This window comes from Podarcis liolepis, assembly GCF_965112155.1.
Source record: "Podarcis liolepis genome assembly, chromosome: 11".
Classification (NCBI taxonomy): Eukaryota; Metazoa; Chordata; class Lepidosauria; order Squamata; family Lacertidae; genus Podarcis; species Podarcis liolepis.
Window position 1 is genome coordinate 65062736 of NC_139565.1, and position 12511 is coordinate 65075246.

Here is a 12511-nt window from a genome sequence, read left to right on the forward strand (position 1 = left end):
GCATCCTGGCTGGTGAAGCCAAGTCCGCACGAGGTCTGCCCACCTGTTTCAGTCATTTGCCTTTGATCTGACTGACAATGTGAGTTTGCTTGTTACCCAAATGCTTTCCTATTTCTGGGGCCACGAGGGGAATCATCGAGTCATAGAGTCGAAAGGGACCTCTGAGGGTCATCTAGCCCAACCCCCAGCAATGCAGGATTTGCAGCCCAAACATCCCTGACAGGTGACCTCTACTTAAAACCTTTCAAGGGAGAGCCGTCCGCTGTCAAAGAGAAAGTTCCTCGTAATGCAGCAGGCAACTTTCCATCAAAAGCTCCTGGTTGGAAGGGAGCCTTTCTCCTCTCTCTGGCAGCCACAGCCAGAACCAAAACAGCCACTCCAAGTCAGAAAGTGAAGGGGCCTCATTTTCTCTCTTGACTCCTTTTCCCCTTCCTCACTGTCTGACGATTCCCAGGCAGCCCAAAGCAGCGCTTGTTGCTTCCCCCTTCCAGGCCAAAGGAGAAGCCTTATAATTCCTTGACGTCTTCCTGCTTCTGGGCTGCTGTTCCCAGGAAGGCTCACCTGGTGCTTCCGTTATATATCTTTAGGTGCCAGGCAAAAACTCCCCTCCGTAACCTGGCCTTTGGCCTTTAACTCTCTGTGGCCTTTTGGAAGTGGGTGGGACGCTAAGTCACTTTGGGTTGTCCTGGGCAAGATGAACAAATTTAATGAATAATATTGTTGGCACCTGCCTGTCCTGGAAGACAGTGGAGTGCACCTCTGGGGGTGACGTCAAACGGCTGCGCTGGCAGCACCAAAGTGACCTCCTTGGGGTGCAAGCCCAGGCAGTGTGTCTGGAGGGCCTGGGCTGCCCAGATGACAAGACCCCCTTTCGCCCCCCTCCCTCGTGTGGTCCTCAAGGAAGCAGAGGGAGATGTTGGGCACCAGCTTGGCTGCCAGAGTTGCCAGGAGGAGGCATTCAAGGTGCCACCCAACCGCCTTAGGGACTCCACTCTGGATTAGTGTTGGGCTTCCTCCTGAAGTCTTTCTTCTCCTCAAGATATCCTGCAGGGCAGCAGAAGTTTAGGGTCAGAAATGTCCCTGCCTAAAGAGGTGTAACATGTATCATTTCTCTGGCAGAGATCCACACAACTCTAAGCGGCCGGAAATGCTGCTTATTCGGCCTCCACTCCTACTTGTTTTTTAACTGACCTGGATTTCTGGCCTTCTGGGTTTTGGTTCTGCCAAAATTATAGTCTTACCGCAGCAAGCGGAACAGAATATTTGCTGGAGCTGCCGGTGTTCAAAATGCTTGGAAGGACATCTTGGAAAGTGCATGAGAGTCTTCTTTCGGCAAAAAAGATGTGCAAAACGGAAAATTAAAAATAGATTTGGTGACGCGGCCAGAGCTGGAGCCGACCCTGGACAGTGGTGCGATCTCCAAAAAAGGAGACGTTCCACGCTGCTCCCAGGCACATGTCGCTCAACTAGATAATTTATTATTTCTTCATCCTAATGCGTATGAGAGATGCAGCAAGGCTAGACCAAGGAATGAAACAATTTATCAAAACATTTCAAATGAAGTGTTTTTTTAAAAACCACTGACAGAAATGGAATCTCTCATTTAGTCTATTGAGCATCACAAAAACCGCTCCTGTTCATCACAGAGACCGCTAACCATTTCCCTCTGAGCTACTGACTGACTGATCTCCCTTGGGAATGGCTTCGGCTGGTTTGTGTGAATAAAGGGAATGAGTTTTGCTCTTTGAAACAGAACATTTAAAATGTAGTTTGGTTCTTAAGCAAATGGGTTGTTTATACACTGTTTATCTCAATCCCAAAGCAGTGGACGTCTCATAAATATATCTAAAATATACCTCCTCTTAATTCAACTACCGATCAAAACTAATCTTCAAACTGAAGACATTTGCTTTGCTTTCCCCTCTTGCAAGAGGCCTTCTAAATCAGGGTGTCCTCTCAGTCAATGAGGCACAGCCAAATCTGTTGCCCCTCCCTGCTCATCTCCAACACCCTGAATGCTACGAGGGTCCTCAGCCCCCCCCCCTCCTCTCTCCCTGCCCCTTTCTTCTAAGAGTCCAGTTTTCTAGGGCTTAAGAGCCCCTCCCAGCTGATCTCCTGAACAGGAGAGGCCAGCCTGGGTTGATTTTAACATGCTCAATCCAGTGTCTGGTACCCAGGAATCAGGAGGGGGGGGTGTCCAAGCAAATTCATAGCAATGTTTTAGCAGGCCCTGGAAAACAGTACAAGCTGCATCCCTCTTGCTACTGTGGGGAGTCAAGGACCAGCTCTCCCCGGACGTCCTTGCACTCTCGCCCTGCTCCTGAAGGTCTGTGCCCTAGCTTGCTTCCCATCATGTGTCCGGAATGTGGTTTGCAATCCCTTCCAGAAGCAAAGCAAAACTTTCCTTTTCCCTTTCTCCTTCTGTGAGGGAACTCCTATATGGGGACTTCCCTGGCTTTTTTCTGGCCCACGTAGGACCAGTCTGGATAGTTGGCCTTGGTGAAGACTTGACGTTTTCATCCCCCAAAAGTGTTTGATTTGAGTTTCTACTGAAATGAGGCTGCATTTTAATGTTGTGTTTCATCTTGTTTTTAAGTTGTATTTCAATCAATTGTTTTTATACCTGGTGTTAGCCGCCCTGAGCCCGGTCTTGGCTGGGGAGGGCGGGGTATAAATAAAAATTATTATTATTATTATTATTATTATTATTATTATTATTATTATTATTAGGCCTTCCGGACAGGTCTGGTTCTGACCTCCGCAAGATCTCTGGGGGCTTCCCTCCCTGCTGGAGCCGAGCAGGGCTAGTTGCCACCACGTCCTAAAGCGCCATTAGCGGCGACATCGCGGCCGTTGTGCAAATGTGTTTTGGGCCCCGGCTGCCTATTCTTCCCCCTCTCTCTGTTTCTGCAGAGGAACAATCCCCGTGCACTGGAGGGGAACGTATGGCCCTTAATTGCTGGGCTCTCCTGTTACTGCAGATGGTTGTCTCGGAAGGGGTGGCAGACGCCTGGTCGGCTCTGGTTACTTGGCACCTCTCAGGGCAGGTAACCGTATAACGGAGTTAAAACACTAGACGAAGACCTGTAGCTGGAGGGAGGGCGGCTCTTTCAGGGTGGGGCAGGGAGACAGAAGGCTTTGCCCCTGCCCTGGTCCAGAGACCCCTCCCCACCGAGGCCATTTGCCCCAGGATGGAGGCGAGATCCCATTTGCCTTTAAATTGTCAATGAGGAAGCCTCAGTTGAGCTCTGCCGGTAGCTGTCTCCTCCTCCCTCCTCTTGGTGTCTCTGTATCTGATGGTTGCTTGTTCCTGGGACCAGGTGAGGGGCCCCTGTCCCCCCACCCCAATTATGGCAGGGGCAAGGAGGGTGGGGGTGGGAGACTAAGAGGACAGAGGAAAGGAGGGGAAGGGAGAGGAGAGGAGCAAAGGACGCCTAGCAGCACACACCCCGTCTGCCCTGGCGTGGCTGCTTGGTGGTCCTTGAGGGCTAGCAGCTTGCGAGGCAGACTGGACTCCCTTGGAAAGGGTGGGCTCTCCTTCTGCTGGAGGCTTTCAAGCAGAGGTTGGGCAGTCGTCTGTCAGGGATGCTTGAGCTGAGATTCCTGCATTTCAGAGGGTTGGGCTGGATGGCCTCTGGGGTCCCTTCCAACTTTGCAGTTCAAGGATTTCAGGTGCTGCCCAGGAGACTCCTGGCAACCTGAGATTTGGCTTCTCCCTGTGATCTGCAGATGGAGCTCTTCCTTGCAACAGCTGCTTGCCTTGTGGACCACCCACCTCCCTCTTTCCCCCTGGGGTGCAACTGCCTTTTGCCTCTTTCAACTACCTGAGGGTCTCAGGCAGGCATGTGGGGCCGGGTCCTGCTGTGGGAGTTGCAGGGGCCTTCAGGTGGACTGGGGGCAGGCAGGGTGCTGGCAGCTGCCTCTGCTGGCCCCCTGCTGCTTACTGCTCCTTCCCCACGAGGAGATCCCTCCCGGCAACAGGCAAAACAGATCCCTCCATGTTGGTGAGGGGGGAGGGTTTCTCTCAGCATCATATTGCTTGGAAGGCTTATCCACTGCATTTCAGGACCGTTATCTCTCGACCTGTTCACTTTTTTTTTAATTCATAAAATTTATACACTGTTTGATTGTTTTAAAAAACCCCTCAAATTAGTTTACGGAAAGGACAAAATGCTAAAATTGTCATAAGAAGAATTGGCAACAACAATTTAAGACTTCTGAAAAGTTAAAGCAGCAACAGACTCAAAGCAGGTTAAAAATTGCACTGGCCTTCTGAATCTCTCAACAGGCTTGCCTAAGCAAAAATGTCCCAAAGGGCTCAGTGAGGGCCCCTGCCTGATGTCACTAGGCAGGGGGTTCCTAGTGTTGTACTTGCCCTCGTACAGCTGCCCTGCCCTTTTGGGAAGCCCGGGAGGGTGTTGCCTTGCCCCCCCTGCCTCTCCACGCTGAACACCTGGGCAGGAGGACAGGTGAGCAACAGGTCCCCAGGTGGGCTGCAGCACACAGTCACCTGCTGCGAGGCAAAGTGAGTAGCACAGGTGAGCAGCAGCAAGACGGCCACTTTCCTCCTCCTCCTCCTCCTCCTCCTCCTCCTCCTTCTTCTCGTGGTGCTGTAACCGTACCTGCCCCCTGAACTGTGTCTGCTTCCTCAGAAATAGGGCTGAGCCACCTGGCTGGAGAGGCAAGAGGCGGCCTTGGAGTCAAGATCCTTCTTTCTCTCCCTCTCCAGGAACTCCAGAGCAGACTGCTGAAAGGATCTGCCGGGATGCCGCTCTTCGGATTGGGGTCCGGCCAGAAGAAGCGGCTGGAAGGTAAGCGAGCTGGACTCTTGCAGTGGGCACAGTTCCTTGGCTCTTGCCTGGATGCCCTGCAGACTCAGCTGCCGGCTGGCGCTCCATCCACCCGTCTCTCCAGCGGCAGAGCAGAGCCTGCGCCTGCCGGGCATCTGGTTACAGCTCCCTGCCTGGAGCGCGGAGCCCAGGCCATGTGCCCGGGTGGCTGGGGAGGCAGCCCCTTCCCACAAGGGGTGGAGGGGCAGGGGGTTTCTTTCCCGGAGAGATTAGATTTGTGGGTCGCAGAGATGTACACGGGACACTGGGCTTGGTCCAGTCGCTTTGGCCTGGGGAAAGAGCTCCTTGCAATTCATGGAATTGTGGAATTGTCGCTTTGGAAGGGATCCTGAGGGTCATCTAGTCCAGCCCCCTGCAGTGGAGGAATCTGTTCTGACAGTGGCCAGCCAGAGGCCCCAATGGGGCACCCTCAAGCAGCCCCTCCTGTGGTTTCCAGCATCTGGGCTGCCTCTCCCAATCCCTGCCCGATTAAACCCTGTGGAGGCCCCTAGGCAGCTGAAATCTCAGGGACCCCCTCCCAAATCATCTCCTAATTTTTAACATTTTCTTTCAAGACCAAATCAATATTGTTTTGATCTATTGCCGTGGGGCACATCAGCCGAGGCCTCCTCTGCCCGTTTGGTAATCTGGCACTGTTAATAAGCAGGCAGAGCTGAGCTGCCACGGAGCGTGGCCTTGAGTGTGGAAGCGCTGGCTCTGTCCCCATCCTTCGCTCCGTCCTCCCGGTGTGATGGGGCAGCTTCTGCACGAGCCCAGCAGCCTCCTTGCTGCAGAGGTTTCCTCTCCAGGCTGTGGGTGCAGCAGGAGCACTGCCCTCTCTGAAGCAGCAAGGGGAGTGGAGCTCCGATGCTTTGCCCCCCCCTTGCCCTTCTCCCTTGTGCGACGCTAACGCCCAGCCAGGGCTTCTGTGTCTCCAGCCTGCCACATGTGCGGGGAAACGGGAAGTGGAAGGAGGTTTGTGGCCCAGCCAGAGAGCCCGGCCTCTGTCCCCTTCACCTCTCACTTCTCCTCTGGCTCTTTGGGGCGGGGAAGTGCAAGGACCACGTCCGAGAGGGGGGCTGGACCTTTGAGAAGTAAAGAAGGGGAATCTCTCCCCAGGGCTGTTCTGTGGCTTTGAGCAAAGTGGCTTCCTGCACCTGGCCTGGCTTGGGGGGCTTTCAGGGCTGCCCCCTCCCCGTCCTGTGATTCAAGATGAACTCCGGCAGTGCATTTTGGTTTGTGTGTGTCGGGAGGGGGTGGGGAGGCTGAATTTCTCGTTTTGTGCTCAATGGGCAGCTTAAGCAAGAAGGGAGGAAATTGTGCAACCTGCCAGATCATTGCCTGCTGATTCCTCCTCTGAAAGGCTTTGACTTGTCCACGCAAAGCCCCCTTCGCTGGCCCTCGCCCTGGCCAAGAGATGTTTGGAAATTGGTCCGCCCCTTTCATGCAAGAGGGAAAGTGGGGCTTGGCTGCTCCTGCAAGGCTTATTTCTCACCCACCCCTCACCCCAAACTTATTTCTTGCAGGAGAGCCGCCCAATAGGAAACCACAACCTGAGTTGCAGCTTTCAGTTGGGGTGGGGCTGGGGGAGATTCACGGCTGCCCAGTGATCTTTATTCCGAGGAAAGCTTACCTATATTTCTTTGTGCTGTGGTTTAAAACAGTTTAAACGCAAACAGTCGATAGCACACATGAAGCAGACCTCAAATGGCTTTCAAAACGCCCTCATTATGTAACAGTGGCGCCATGGATCGGTCCCCTGTCTTGCAAGCCCCCTTTTGGGTCCTTCCTGTCTTCCTCTTCCTCTTCCCTCCAGTCTCTCCTGGCCTTCCTCTCCTTCCAACTGCCACCAACTGACTTTCCTTTTCTTAGAACTTTCCCAGCGCTCTCTTCCTCAGACCCCCCCCATCCTGCCGACTCAGGAGAGGGTGCATGGCACCCATCCCCCCACAATCGCCCCCCCCCCCCGCTGGCTGTGGCTGGAGAGAGTGGCTGGGCAGAGCAGCTCTCCTGGGGATACCTCCAATAAATGTATGTTTACGATTTAGGGGGGCTGCGTATGACAGCGTCTGGGGAGCTGATTTGGCCAGGGGAAAAGATGAGAAGAGCAAATATCCAGAAGGAAAGCGCAGGATGTCTGAGCTGAAGTAGGTCTCCCTCCTCTCCCCCTTCCGAAACAATTCCCTCTTTTGAAAAGACCAGAACCCCTAATGCTGCAAAGGATGGGGTGGGGGCGGGTGGAAGCCTGTTCTGTAGCCTCAGGCCAGGCGGGTGGGAAACAGGTTTGGGGTGGGCCTGAGCTCAGTGGAAGCTAGAGCTTTGCATGCAGGGAGGTCCTGGCTTCAGCCAGGAGACCTTCAGGAAGGGCTTGGAAAGACCCAAGCGGAGACCCTGCCAGGCAGCGGGTGCAAGATGGGCTGGTGGCAGCTTCCTCTGCTCCTGGGCTTGGCTAGCAGCTTCCAGAACAAACCTTCCCTGAGCTCTGGCTCCGAGGAGATGCTGTGAGTTATGAGAAAGAGGCTGAGTGCCTTGTTGTAGCTCCTGAATCGGGAAGCCTCAGGGGGACCACGTGAGCAGCACAGAATCCGAGGCAGAACCACATCAGTCTCTCTGAGGTCCAGCAGCCCAACTAGCGAAGGGCCTGCCCAAGGCTGGCATGGGGCTGGGCTGGGCCACAGCTGGGGCTCCTTTGGCCTCTGTGACCTGGTGGCCGTGGCATGTGATGAAGGGTCAAGTGGCACACGCAGAAGAGCCGAGCCCTGGCTTGCAGCCGAGGAAAGTTGAGAATGTAAGAAGAGTCTGTGGACCCGGCCAGTGACCCCTCTAGCCGAGCATCCTGTTCTAGGTGCCTCTTTGGGAAACCTGCAAGCAGCATTCAAGCAGGAAAGTTCTCCTGCCATTTCCAGCAACTGGAAAAAGCATCGCTGCCTCTGTGGAGGCAAAGCAGAGTCCTCCTGGCTAGGAGCCCTTTATAGCCCTTCTTCAGCTGCCTTGCAAAGACCAAGATGGGAAGGGGCTTCCAGTATAGCAAAGCCCCTTCAGGAGCCCCCTCGCCTTTCCACTTTCTGGCCTTGTTGCTTTGGCGCAGCTGCAAACACATCTATTTATTCCCACATTTGGAGCTGGAAGACGGAAAGGGGCTTGTCTGTTTCCTGGCTGGCCTCTGGCTCAGCCTTCTCCGCCTTGACCGTTTCCTGCTTTTCTTTGCACTTATCCCGGCTTCATGGGAAAAGGTGGACAGAGCAAAGGCTTTCGAAGAGAACAAAGGCCAGCAGAGACATTTACTGGAAAGTCAAAGGATCCCGGCAGAAGATGGAAAACCCCACTTGGCCCTTGCCCAACTTAAGGGGATGAGTCTGAGTCTGAGTCTGAGTCGCTGCCTGTGCCCTTGAAGCCATGCAAGCAGCAGCCGTCCCTCCTGGACAGAAGAGCCTCTTAGCCGAGGTGGAACATCACCTCCTTCCTCCTGTCCTCTTTCAGATGTGGATATTTAGGAGGGGACTGAGCCTCTTGTGGGAACAAGGGGCTGTGAAACTGCAGCAGGAGTTTGGGTTCTCCTTTGGAGAGATGAATGTGTTGCTCCCCCCCCCAACAGCTCTTTGTGTGGATCTGAGCAGGAGGAGAGAAAGCAAAGACCGGCCTGGGAAGGGGGGGGGTGCTTGGGAGCTTCCTATCGGGGCACCTTCTCTGCTTCTTAGGGGAACTCCCCAGCCTCCTTCCCTCCAGATGTTCTGGACTCTTCAGGCCTGGATCTCCAATGCCTGGGGGAAGAAGAAGAAGAAGAGTTTGGATCTGATATCCCGCTTTATCACTACCCTAAGGAGTCTCAAAAGACATGGGTGGCGTTGTGAGTTAAACCACAGAGCCTAGGGCTTGCCGATCAGGTCAGCAGTTCAAATCCCCGCGACGGGGTGAGCTCCCATTGCTCGGTCCCAGCTCCTGCCAACCTAGCAGTTCGAAAGCACGTCAAAGTGCAAGTAGATAAATAGGTACCGCTCCAGCGGGAAGGTAAACGGTGTTTCCGTGCGCTGTTCTGGTTTGCCAGAAGCGGCTCAGTCATGCTGGCCACATGACCCGGAAGCTGTACGCCGGCTCCCTCGGCCAATAAAGCGAGATGAGCGCTGCAATCCCAGAGTCGGCCACGACTGGGCCTAATGGTCAGGGTCCCTTTACCTTTAAGGAGTCTCAAAGCGGCTAACATTCTCCTTTCCCTTCCTCCCCCACAACAAACCCTCTGTGAGGTGAGTGGGTCTGAGAGACTTCAGAGAAGTGTGACTATCCAAGGTCACCCAGCAGCTGCATGTGGAGGAGCGGAGACGCGAACCCAGTTCACCAGATTACGAGTCCACTGCTCTTAACCACTACACCCCACTGGCTCTCACAAGGGAGCCTTGGTCAGGCTGGCTGGGACTGATAGAAGCTAAGAGTCCAGAACATCTGGAAGGCCCCAGGTTGGCCAAGGCTGACCAGAAGCCTGCAGGTGCTGGAGGTGCTGTTTGCATGGCATTTGGGCTTCCAGGAGGAAGTGAAGCAGCTGCTGGTTTTGCTTTCTGCCATAGGAGTGGCAAAGGGCAGAAGAGGAGGAAACAGGAGGAGGAAGAGGAGGAGATGCAGTGGCGTAGCGTGGGTTGTCAGCACCCGGGGCAAGGCAAGTAATTTGCGCCCCCTAACCCGTGGATTTGCGCCCCCTAACCCGTGGATTTGCGCCCCCTAACCCTAACCCCCAGATGTTGCGCCCGGTGCGGCCGGCCCCCCCTGCACCCCCCACGCTACGCCACTGAGGAGATGGGCTTCAAAAGAGGTGCAGGTGGCCTGGGGGTTGGGGGGTGCAGGGCAGATACTGGGAATCTCACTAGTAAGTAAATCACAGAGAAGCAGGAAAGTCCCTTGGCCCACCTGCATAAATATTTGCACAGGGCATGAGAGTGACCCTTCTCCACCCCAGAGTGAAATGGAATATTTTGTCCTGGGAAAGGGAGGCTGTCCCTGGTGGTTCAGACAGAATACATCTGGTTGCGGCAGCATTAGCATCAACAAGAAGACCTCCCACCACACTGCCACCGTCCCCTGAACTTCTGTGTGGAGCATAAGGGACTCGTGGGACTTGTCGGCCGTTGGTCTCCTGGGCCAGTTGCTGGAAGGTCTCCTGAGTCCAGCTTTGATGAGGTTCTCCTGGATCAATCCCATGCTTTGCTCACAGGGAATCTCCTCCATCCCTTCCCCACTTCCAGAACCAAGATGATGGCAAAAGAAGAGCTCCCAGGAAAAGTCTGGAGATCATTTCTGGCACACCAGGAGACTTCGCCTGCTCCAATCCCAGCAGCTGGTCTAAGAGCTGTGGGGCTTCAGGAGGTCCCCCTCCGCTTTGCAGTGGGTGGTGTTGGCAGGCACAAGACCCTGGGCTACCTAGCTGGATCTCCCACCTTTATACCAGGAGCACCCCTCCTGCAGGGACTTGTCACTTCAGCCTCGAAGGCGCCCTGGAGCATCCCTGCCACAAAAGGGGCTACTCCAAAGGAAAAGCCCACCTGCCTGCAGTTACCTGTGCTAGTCATCTGTAGTCCACCTCTGGGAAACACAAATAGCAGACTCCACCCAGCAAGCCACCTTCTCTGGAGTCCTGGCCCTGCTCCATCTGACTCAGGAGTGTCTCTGCTGACTGACAGAAGCTGTCAAAGACCTGTGTCACAGGAATCTGGGACACAATGTGCATGCAAAGTGCAAGGGATCCAAGCCCCCCCCCCATCACCTCCAGCTCCCAGAACTTTCTCCTGAGCCCAACCATCAAGTCTGGCACCCTCTGCTTCAGGGGCTACAGCTTCCACCAGCCCCAACCAGTATGGCTAGTTGTGAACAGTCAGGTGGCACCTGAAGGGCTCCGCTGGCACAAGGGGGTCCCCAAGACCCCTTTATTGGTCCCTGGGTGGGGGCTGCTCTTGGGACCTAGCGCAGGCAGAAGAGGTTGTCTGCCCTGAAGTCACAGGCTTCTCTGCCTTGAGGTGTGACCCTTACCTGAGTCACCTGCGGCAGGTGACTTGCTGGTGGCCTCTGCTGGGCTGCTCTCATGGGGAGGATCCTTCTTGGGTTTGACCTCCCAGTAGGTAGGGAGGTGGGGGGAGCACAGTCCCTCCTCTTTATCACTCTAGGAGACCCATCAACTTCCCAGGTAGTTGGCGGGAGTTAGAACCAGGTAGAGGAAGCAGTGGCGACTTGCGGTAATGTGACCACAATTTTTGGTATCTGAAGAAGTGTGCATGCACACGAAAGCTCATACCAAGAACTAACTTAGTTGGTCTTTAAGGTGCTACTGGAAGGAATTTTTTATTTTGACTATGGCAGACCAACACGGCTACCTATCTACTACACAATTTTTGCGTGTGAGTGAGCGAATGGATAACGCTTCTGCTGCCCCTCCCTCCCTCCTCTCTGCAGGGGACCTCTAGCTCCTTAGTAAGCGAGAGACACCTGCCAATCAATCCTGCCCACAGCGCCATGGAGTTCTCTTGCCTGGACTGATTTCTTCAAAATGGGGTAGATTCTTCCCGCGGTGCCGCCAGATGCTGCATTCATGAGTGAGAACGGTGTCCGCCGTCAGTATCACCGTTTAGATGCCCTCCTTTCCTGGGCCTCGACAGGTGCGAATAAATAACAGCATTTGTTCTTAGCGCTAAAGTAGACTTGAGTCAGGGCCCCATAGCGCCAGCTCACTAACCAGAGGGACCTGGGATTTACGGAGGGTGCTGAGGACTCTAGCTCCGTGAGGAGGTCAGCTGCAGTTCCCAGGATTTTGGGGAGGGGGCTAAGTGCTTTAAGTTTGCTCTGCATAGATGGTGTAGCTGTGACGGGTGTCTGCCTGCTTGCTTGACTGACAGGGGCACTTCTCCCAAGTCTCCTAAATGGCACAAAGATTGTGGCGCATGAGAGAGTTGCCCCTTTTTCTTTATGCCTTTGCTTGTTTCCATTTCTTCCACTCTGCATTTCTCCACTAAAGTCCATGCAGGGTGGCTTGCAATGAAACATCAGATTGTGAGAAATAATTATAATTATTTATACCCCACCTTTTCCCCTAATAAGGACTCAAGGCGGTTTAGAGGTATAAATCATGAACACAAAACAGCAAAAGCCAACCATCCTTTGTAGATGACATGGACACTGACCAGTAGGGCCCTGAGACACACAACCCTCTTCCACATAGTGCAACCTCAATGGCTTTGCTTTTCGGAAGAAAGACCCCCCCCCACATTTCCCTAGGGGCTCCTGGGGAACACCAAGACATTGTGACCCCCAGCAGCCGAGGTGTTTGCTGGATCGTGCTCAGCAATTCAGTCCTCCCTGCAGATTCCTTGCACAAAAGCCCTGCTGTCTGGGGAAGCCCTGGGCTCCAGTTCCCCTTATCTCTCTTGCTGTTTAATCATTGACCCTTTCGCTGAGGGCAGGCAGCCTGTCTTGGCCCCCCTACTCTGGAGAAAGGCTCTCTGGATTCCTGCGGATGAATCCAGCCATTATCCGCCAGACCAGAAATGGCTCTGAGGTCTCTGGAGTCCCACCACCTCTCAAGAAGGAGGGCCAAGACTGCGGCTGAGCGGCCAGAGCTTGTCCTTTCGGGTGAGTGAGCTGGGGGGGGTGGGGCTGCCCCCAGATCCTTGACTTTGAACCCAGGTGTCAGCCGTGACACTGGTGAC

The 12511-nt window shown here is 54.4% G+C and overlaps 1 protein-coding gene and 1 long non-coding RNA gene across 8 annotated transcripts in view; one reads left to right on the plus strand and one right to left on the minus strand.

Annotated features, from left to right (window-relative positions):
• The window catches only part of LOC310688868 (phospholipid-transporting ATPase ID-like), an 81129-nt gene that overhangs the window by 9361 nt on the left and 59257 nt on the right, over positions 1–12511 (plus strand). For 4 of the 7 annotated variants that reach the window (XM_083465766.1, XM_083465765.1, XM_083465763.1 and 1 more), the window contains exon 2: positions 4730–4811. The exons of 1 other annotated variant lie outside the window; for it this stretch is intronic. In XM_083465766.1, the coding sequence (XP_083321892.1) occupies positions 4766–4811 (46 nt within the window). In that variant the 5' untranslated portion in view covers positions 4730–4765. Of the gene's footprint in view, positions 1–4729; positions 4812–6877; positions 6977–11261; positions 11465–12511 lie in introns of those variants that run through there. 2 more of the 7 variants (XM_083465764.1, XM_083465768.1) reach the window with 2 other exon arrangements.
• Positions 691–6871, minus strand: LOC310689109. The gene is made up of 2 exons (XR_014517329.1): positions 6463–6871; positions 691–1044 (listed from the first exon to the last, which is right to left on the minus strand). It is a non-coding gene; the product is annotated as an uncharacterized lncRNA (long non-coding RNA).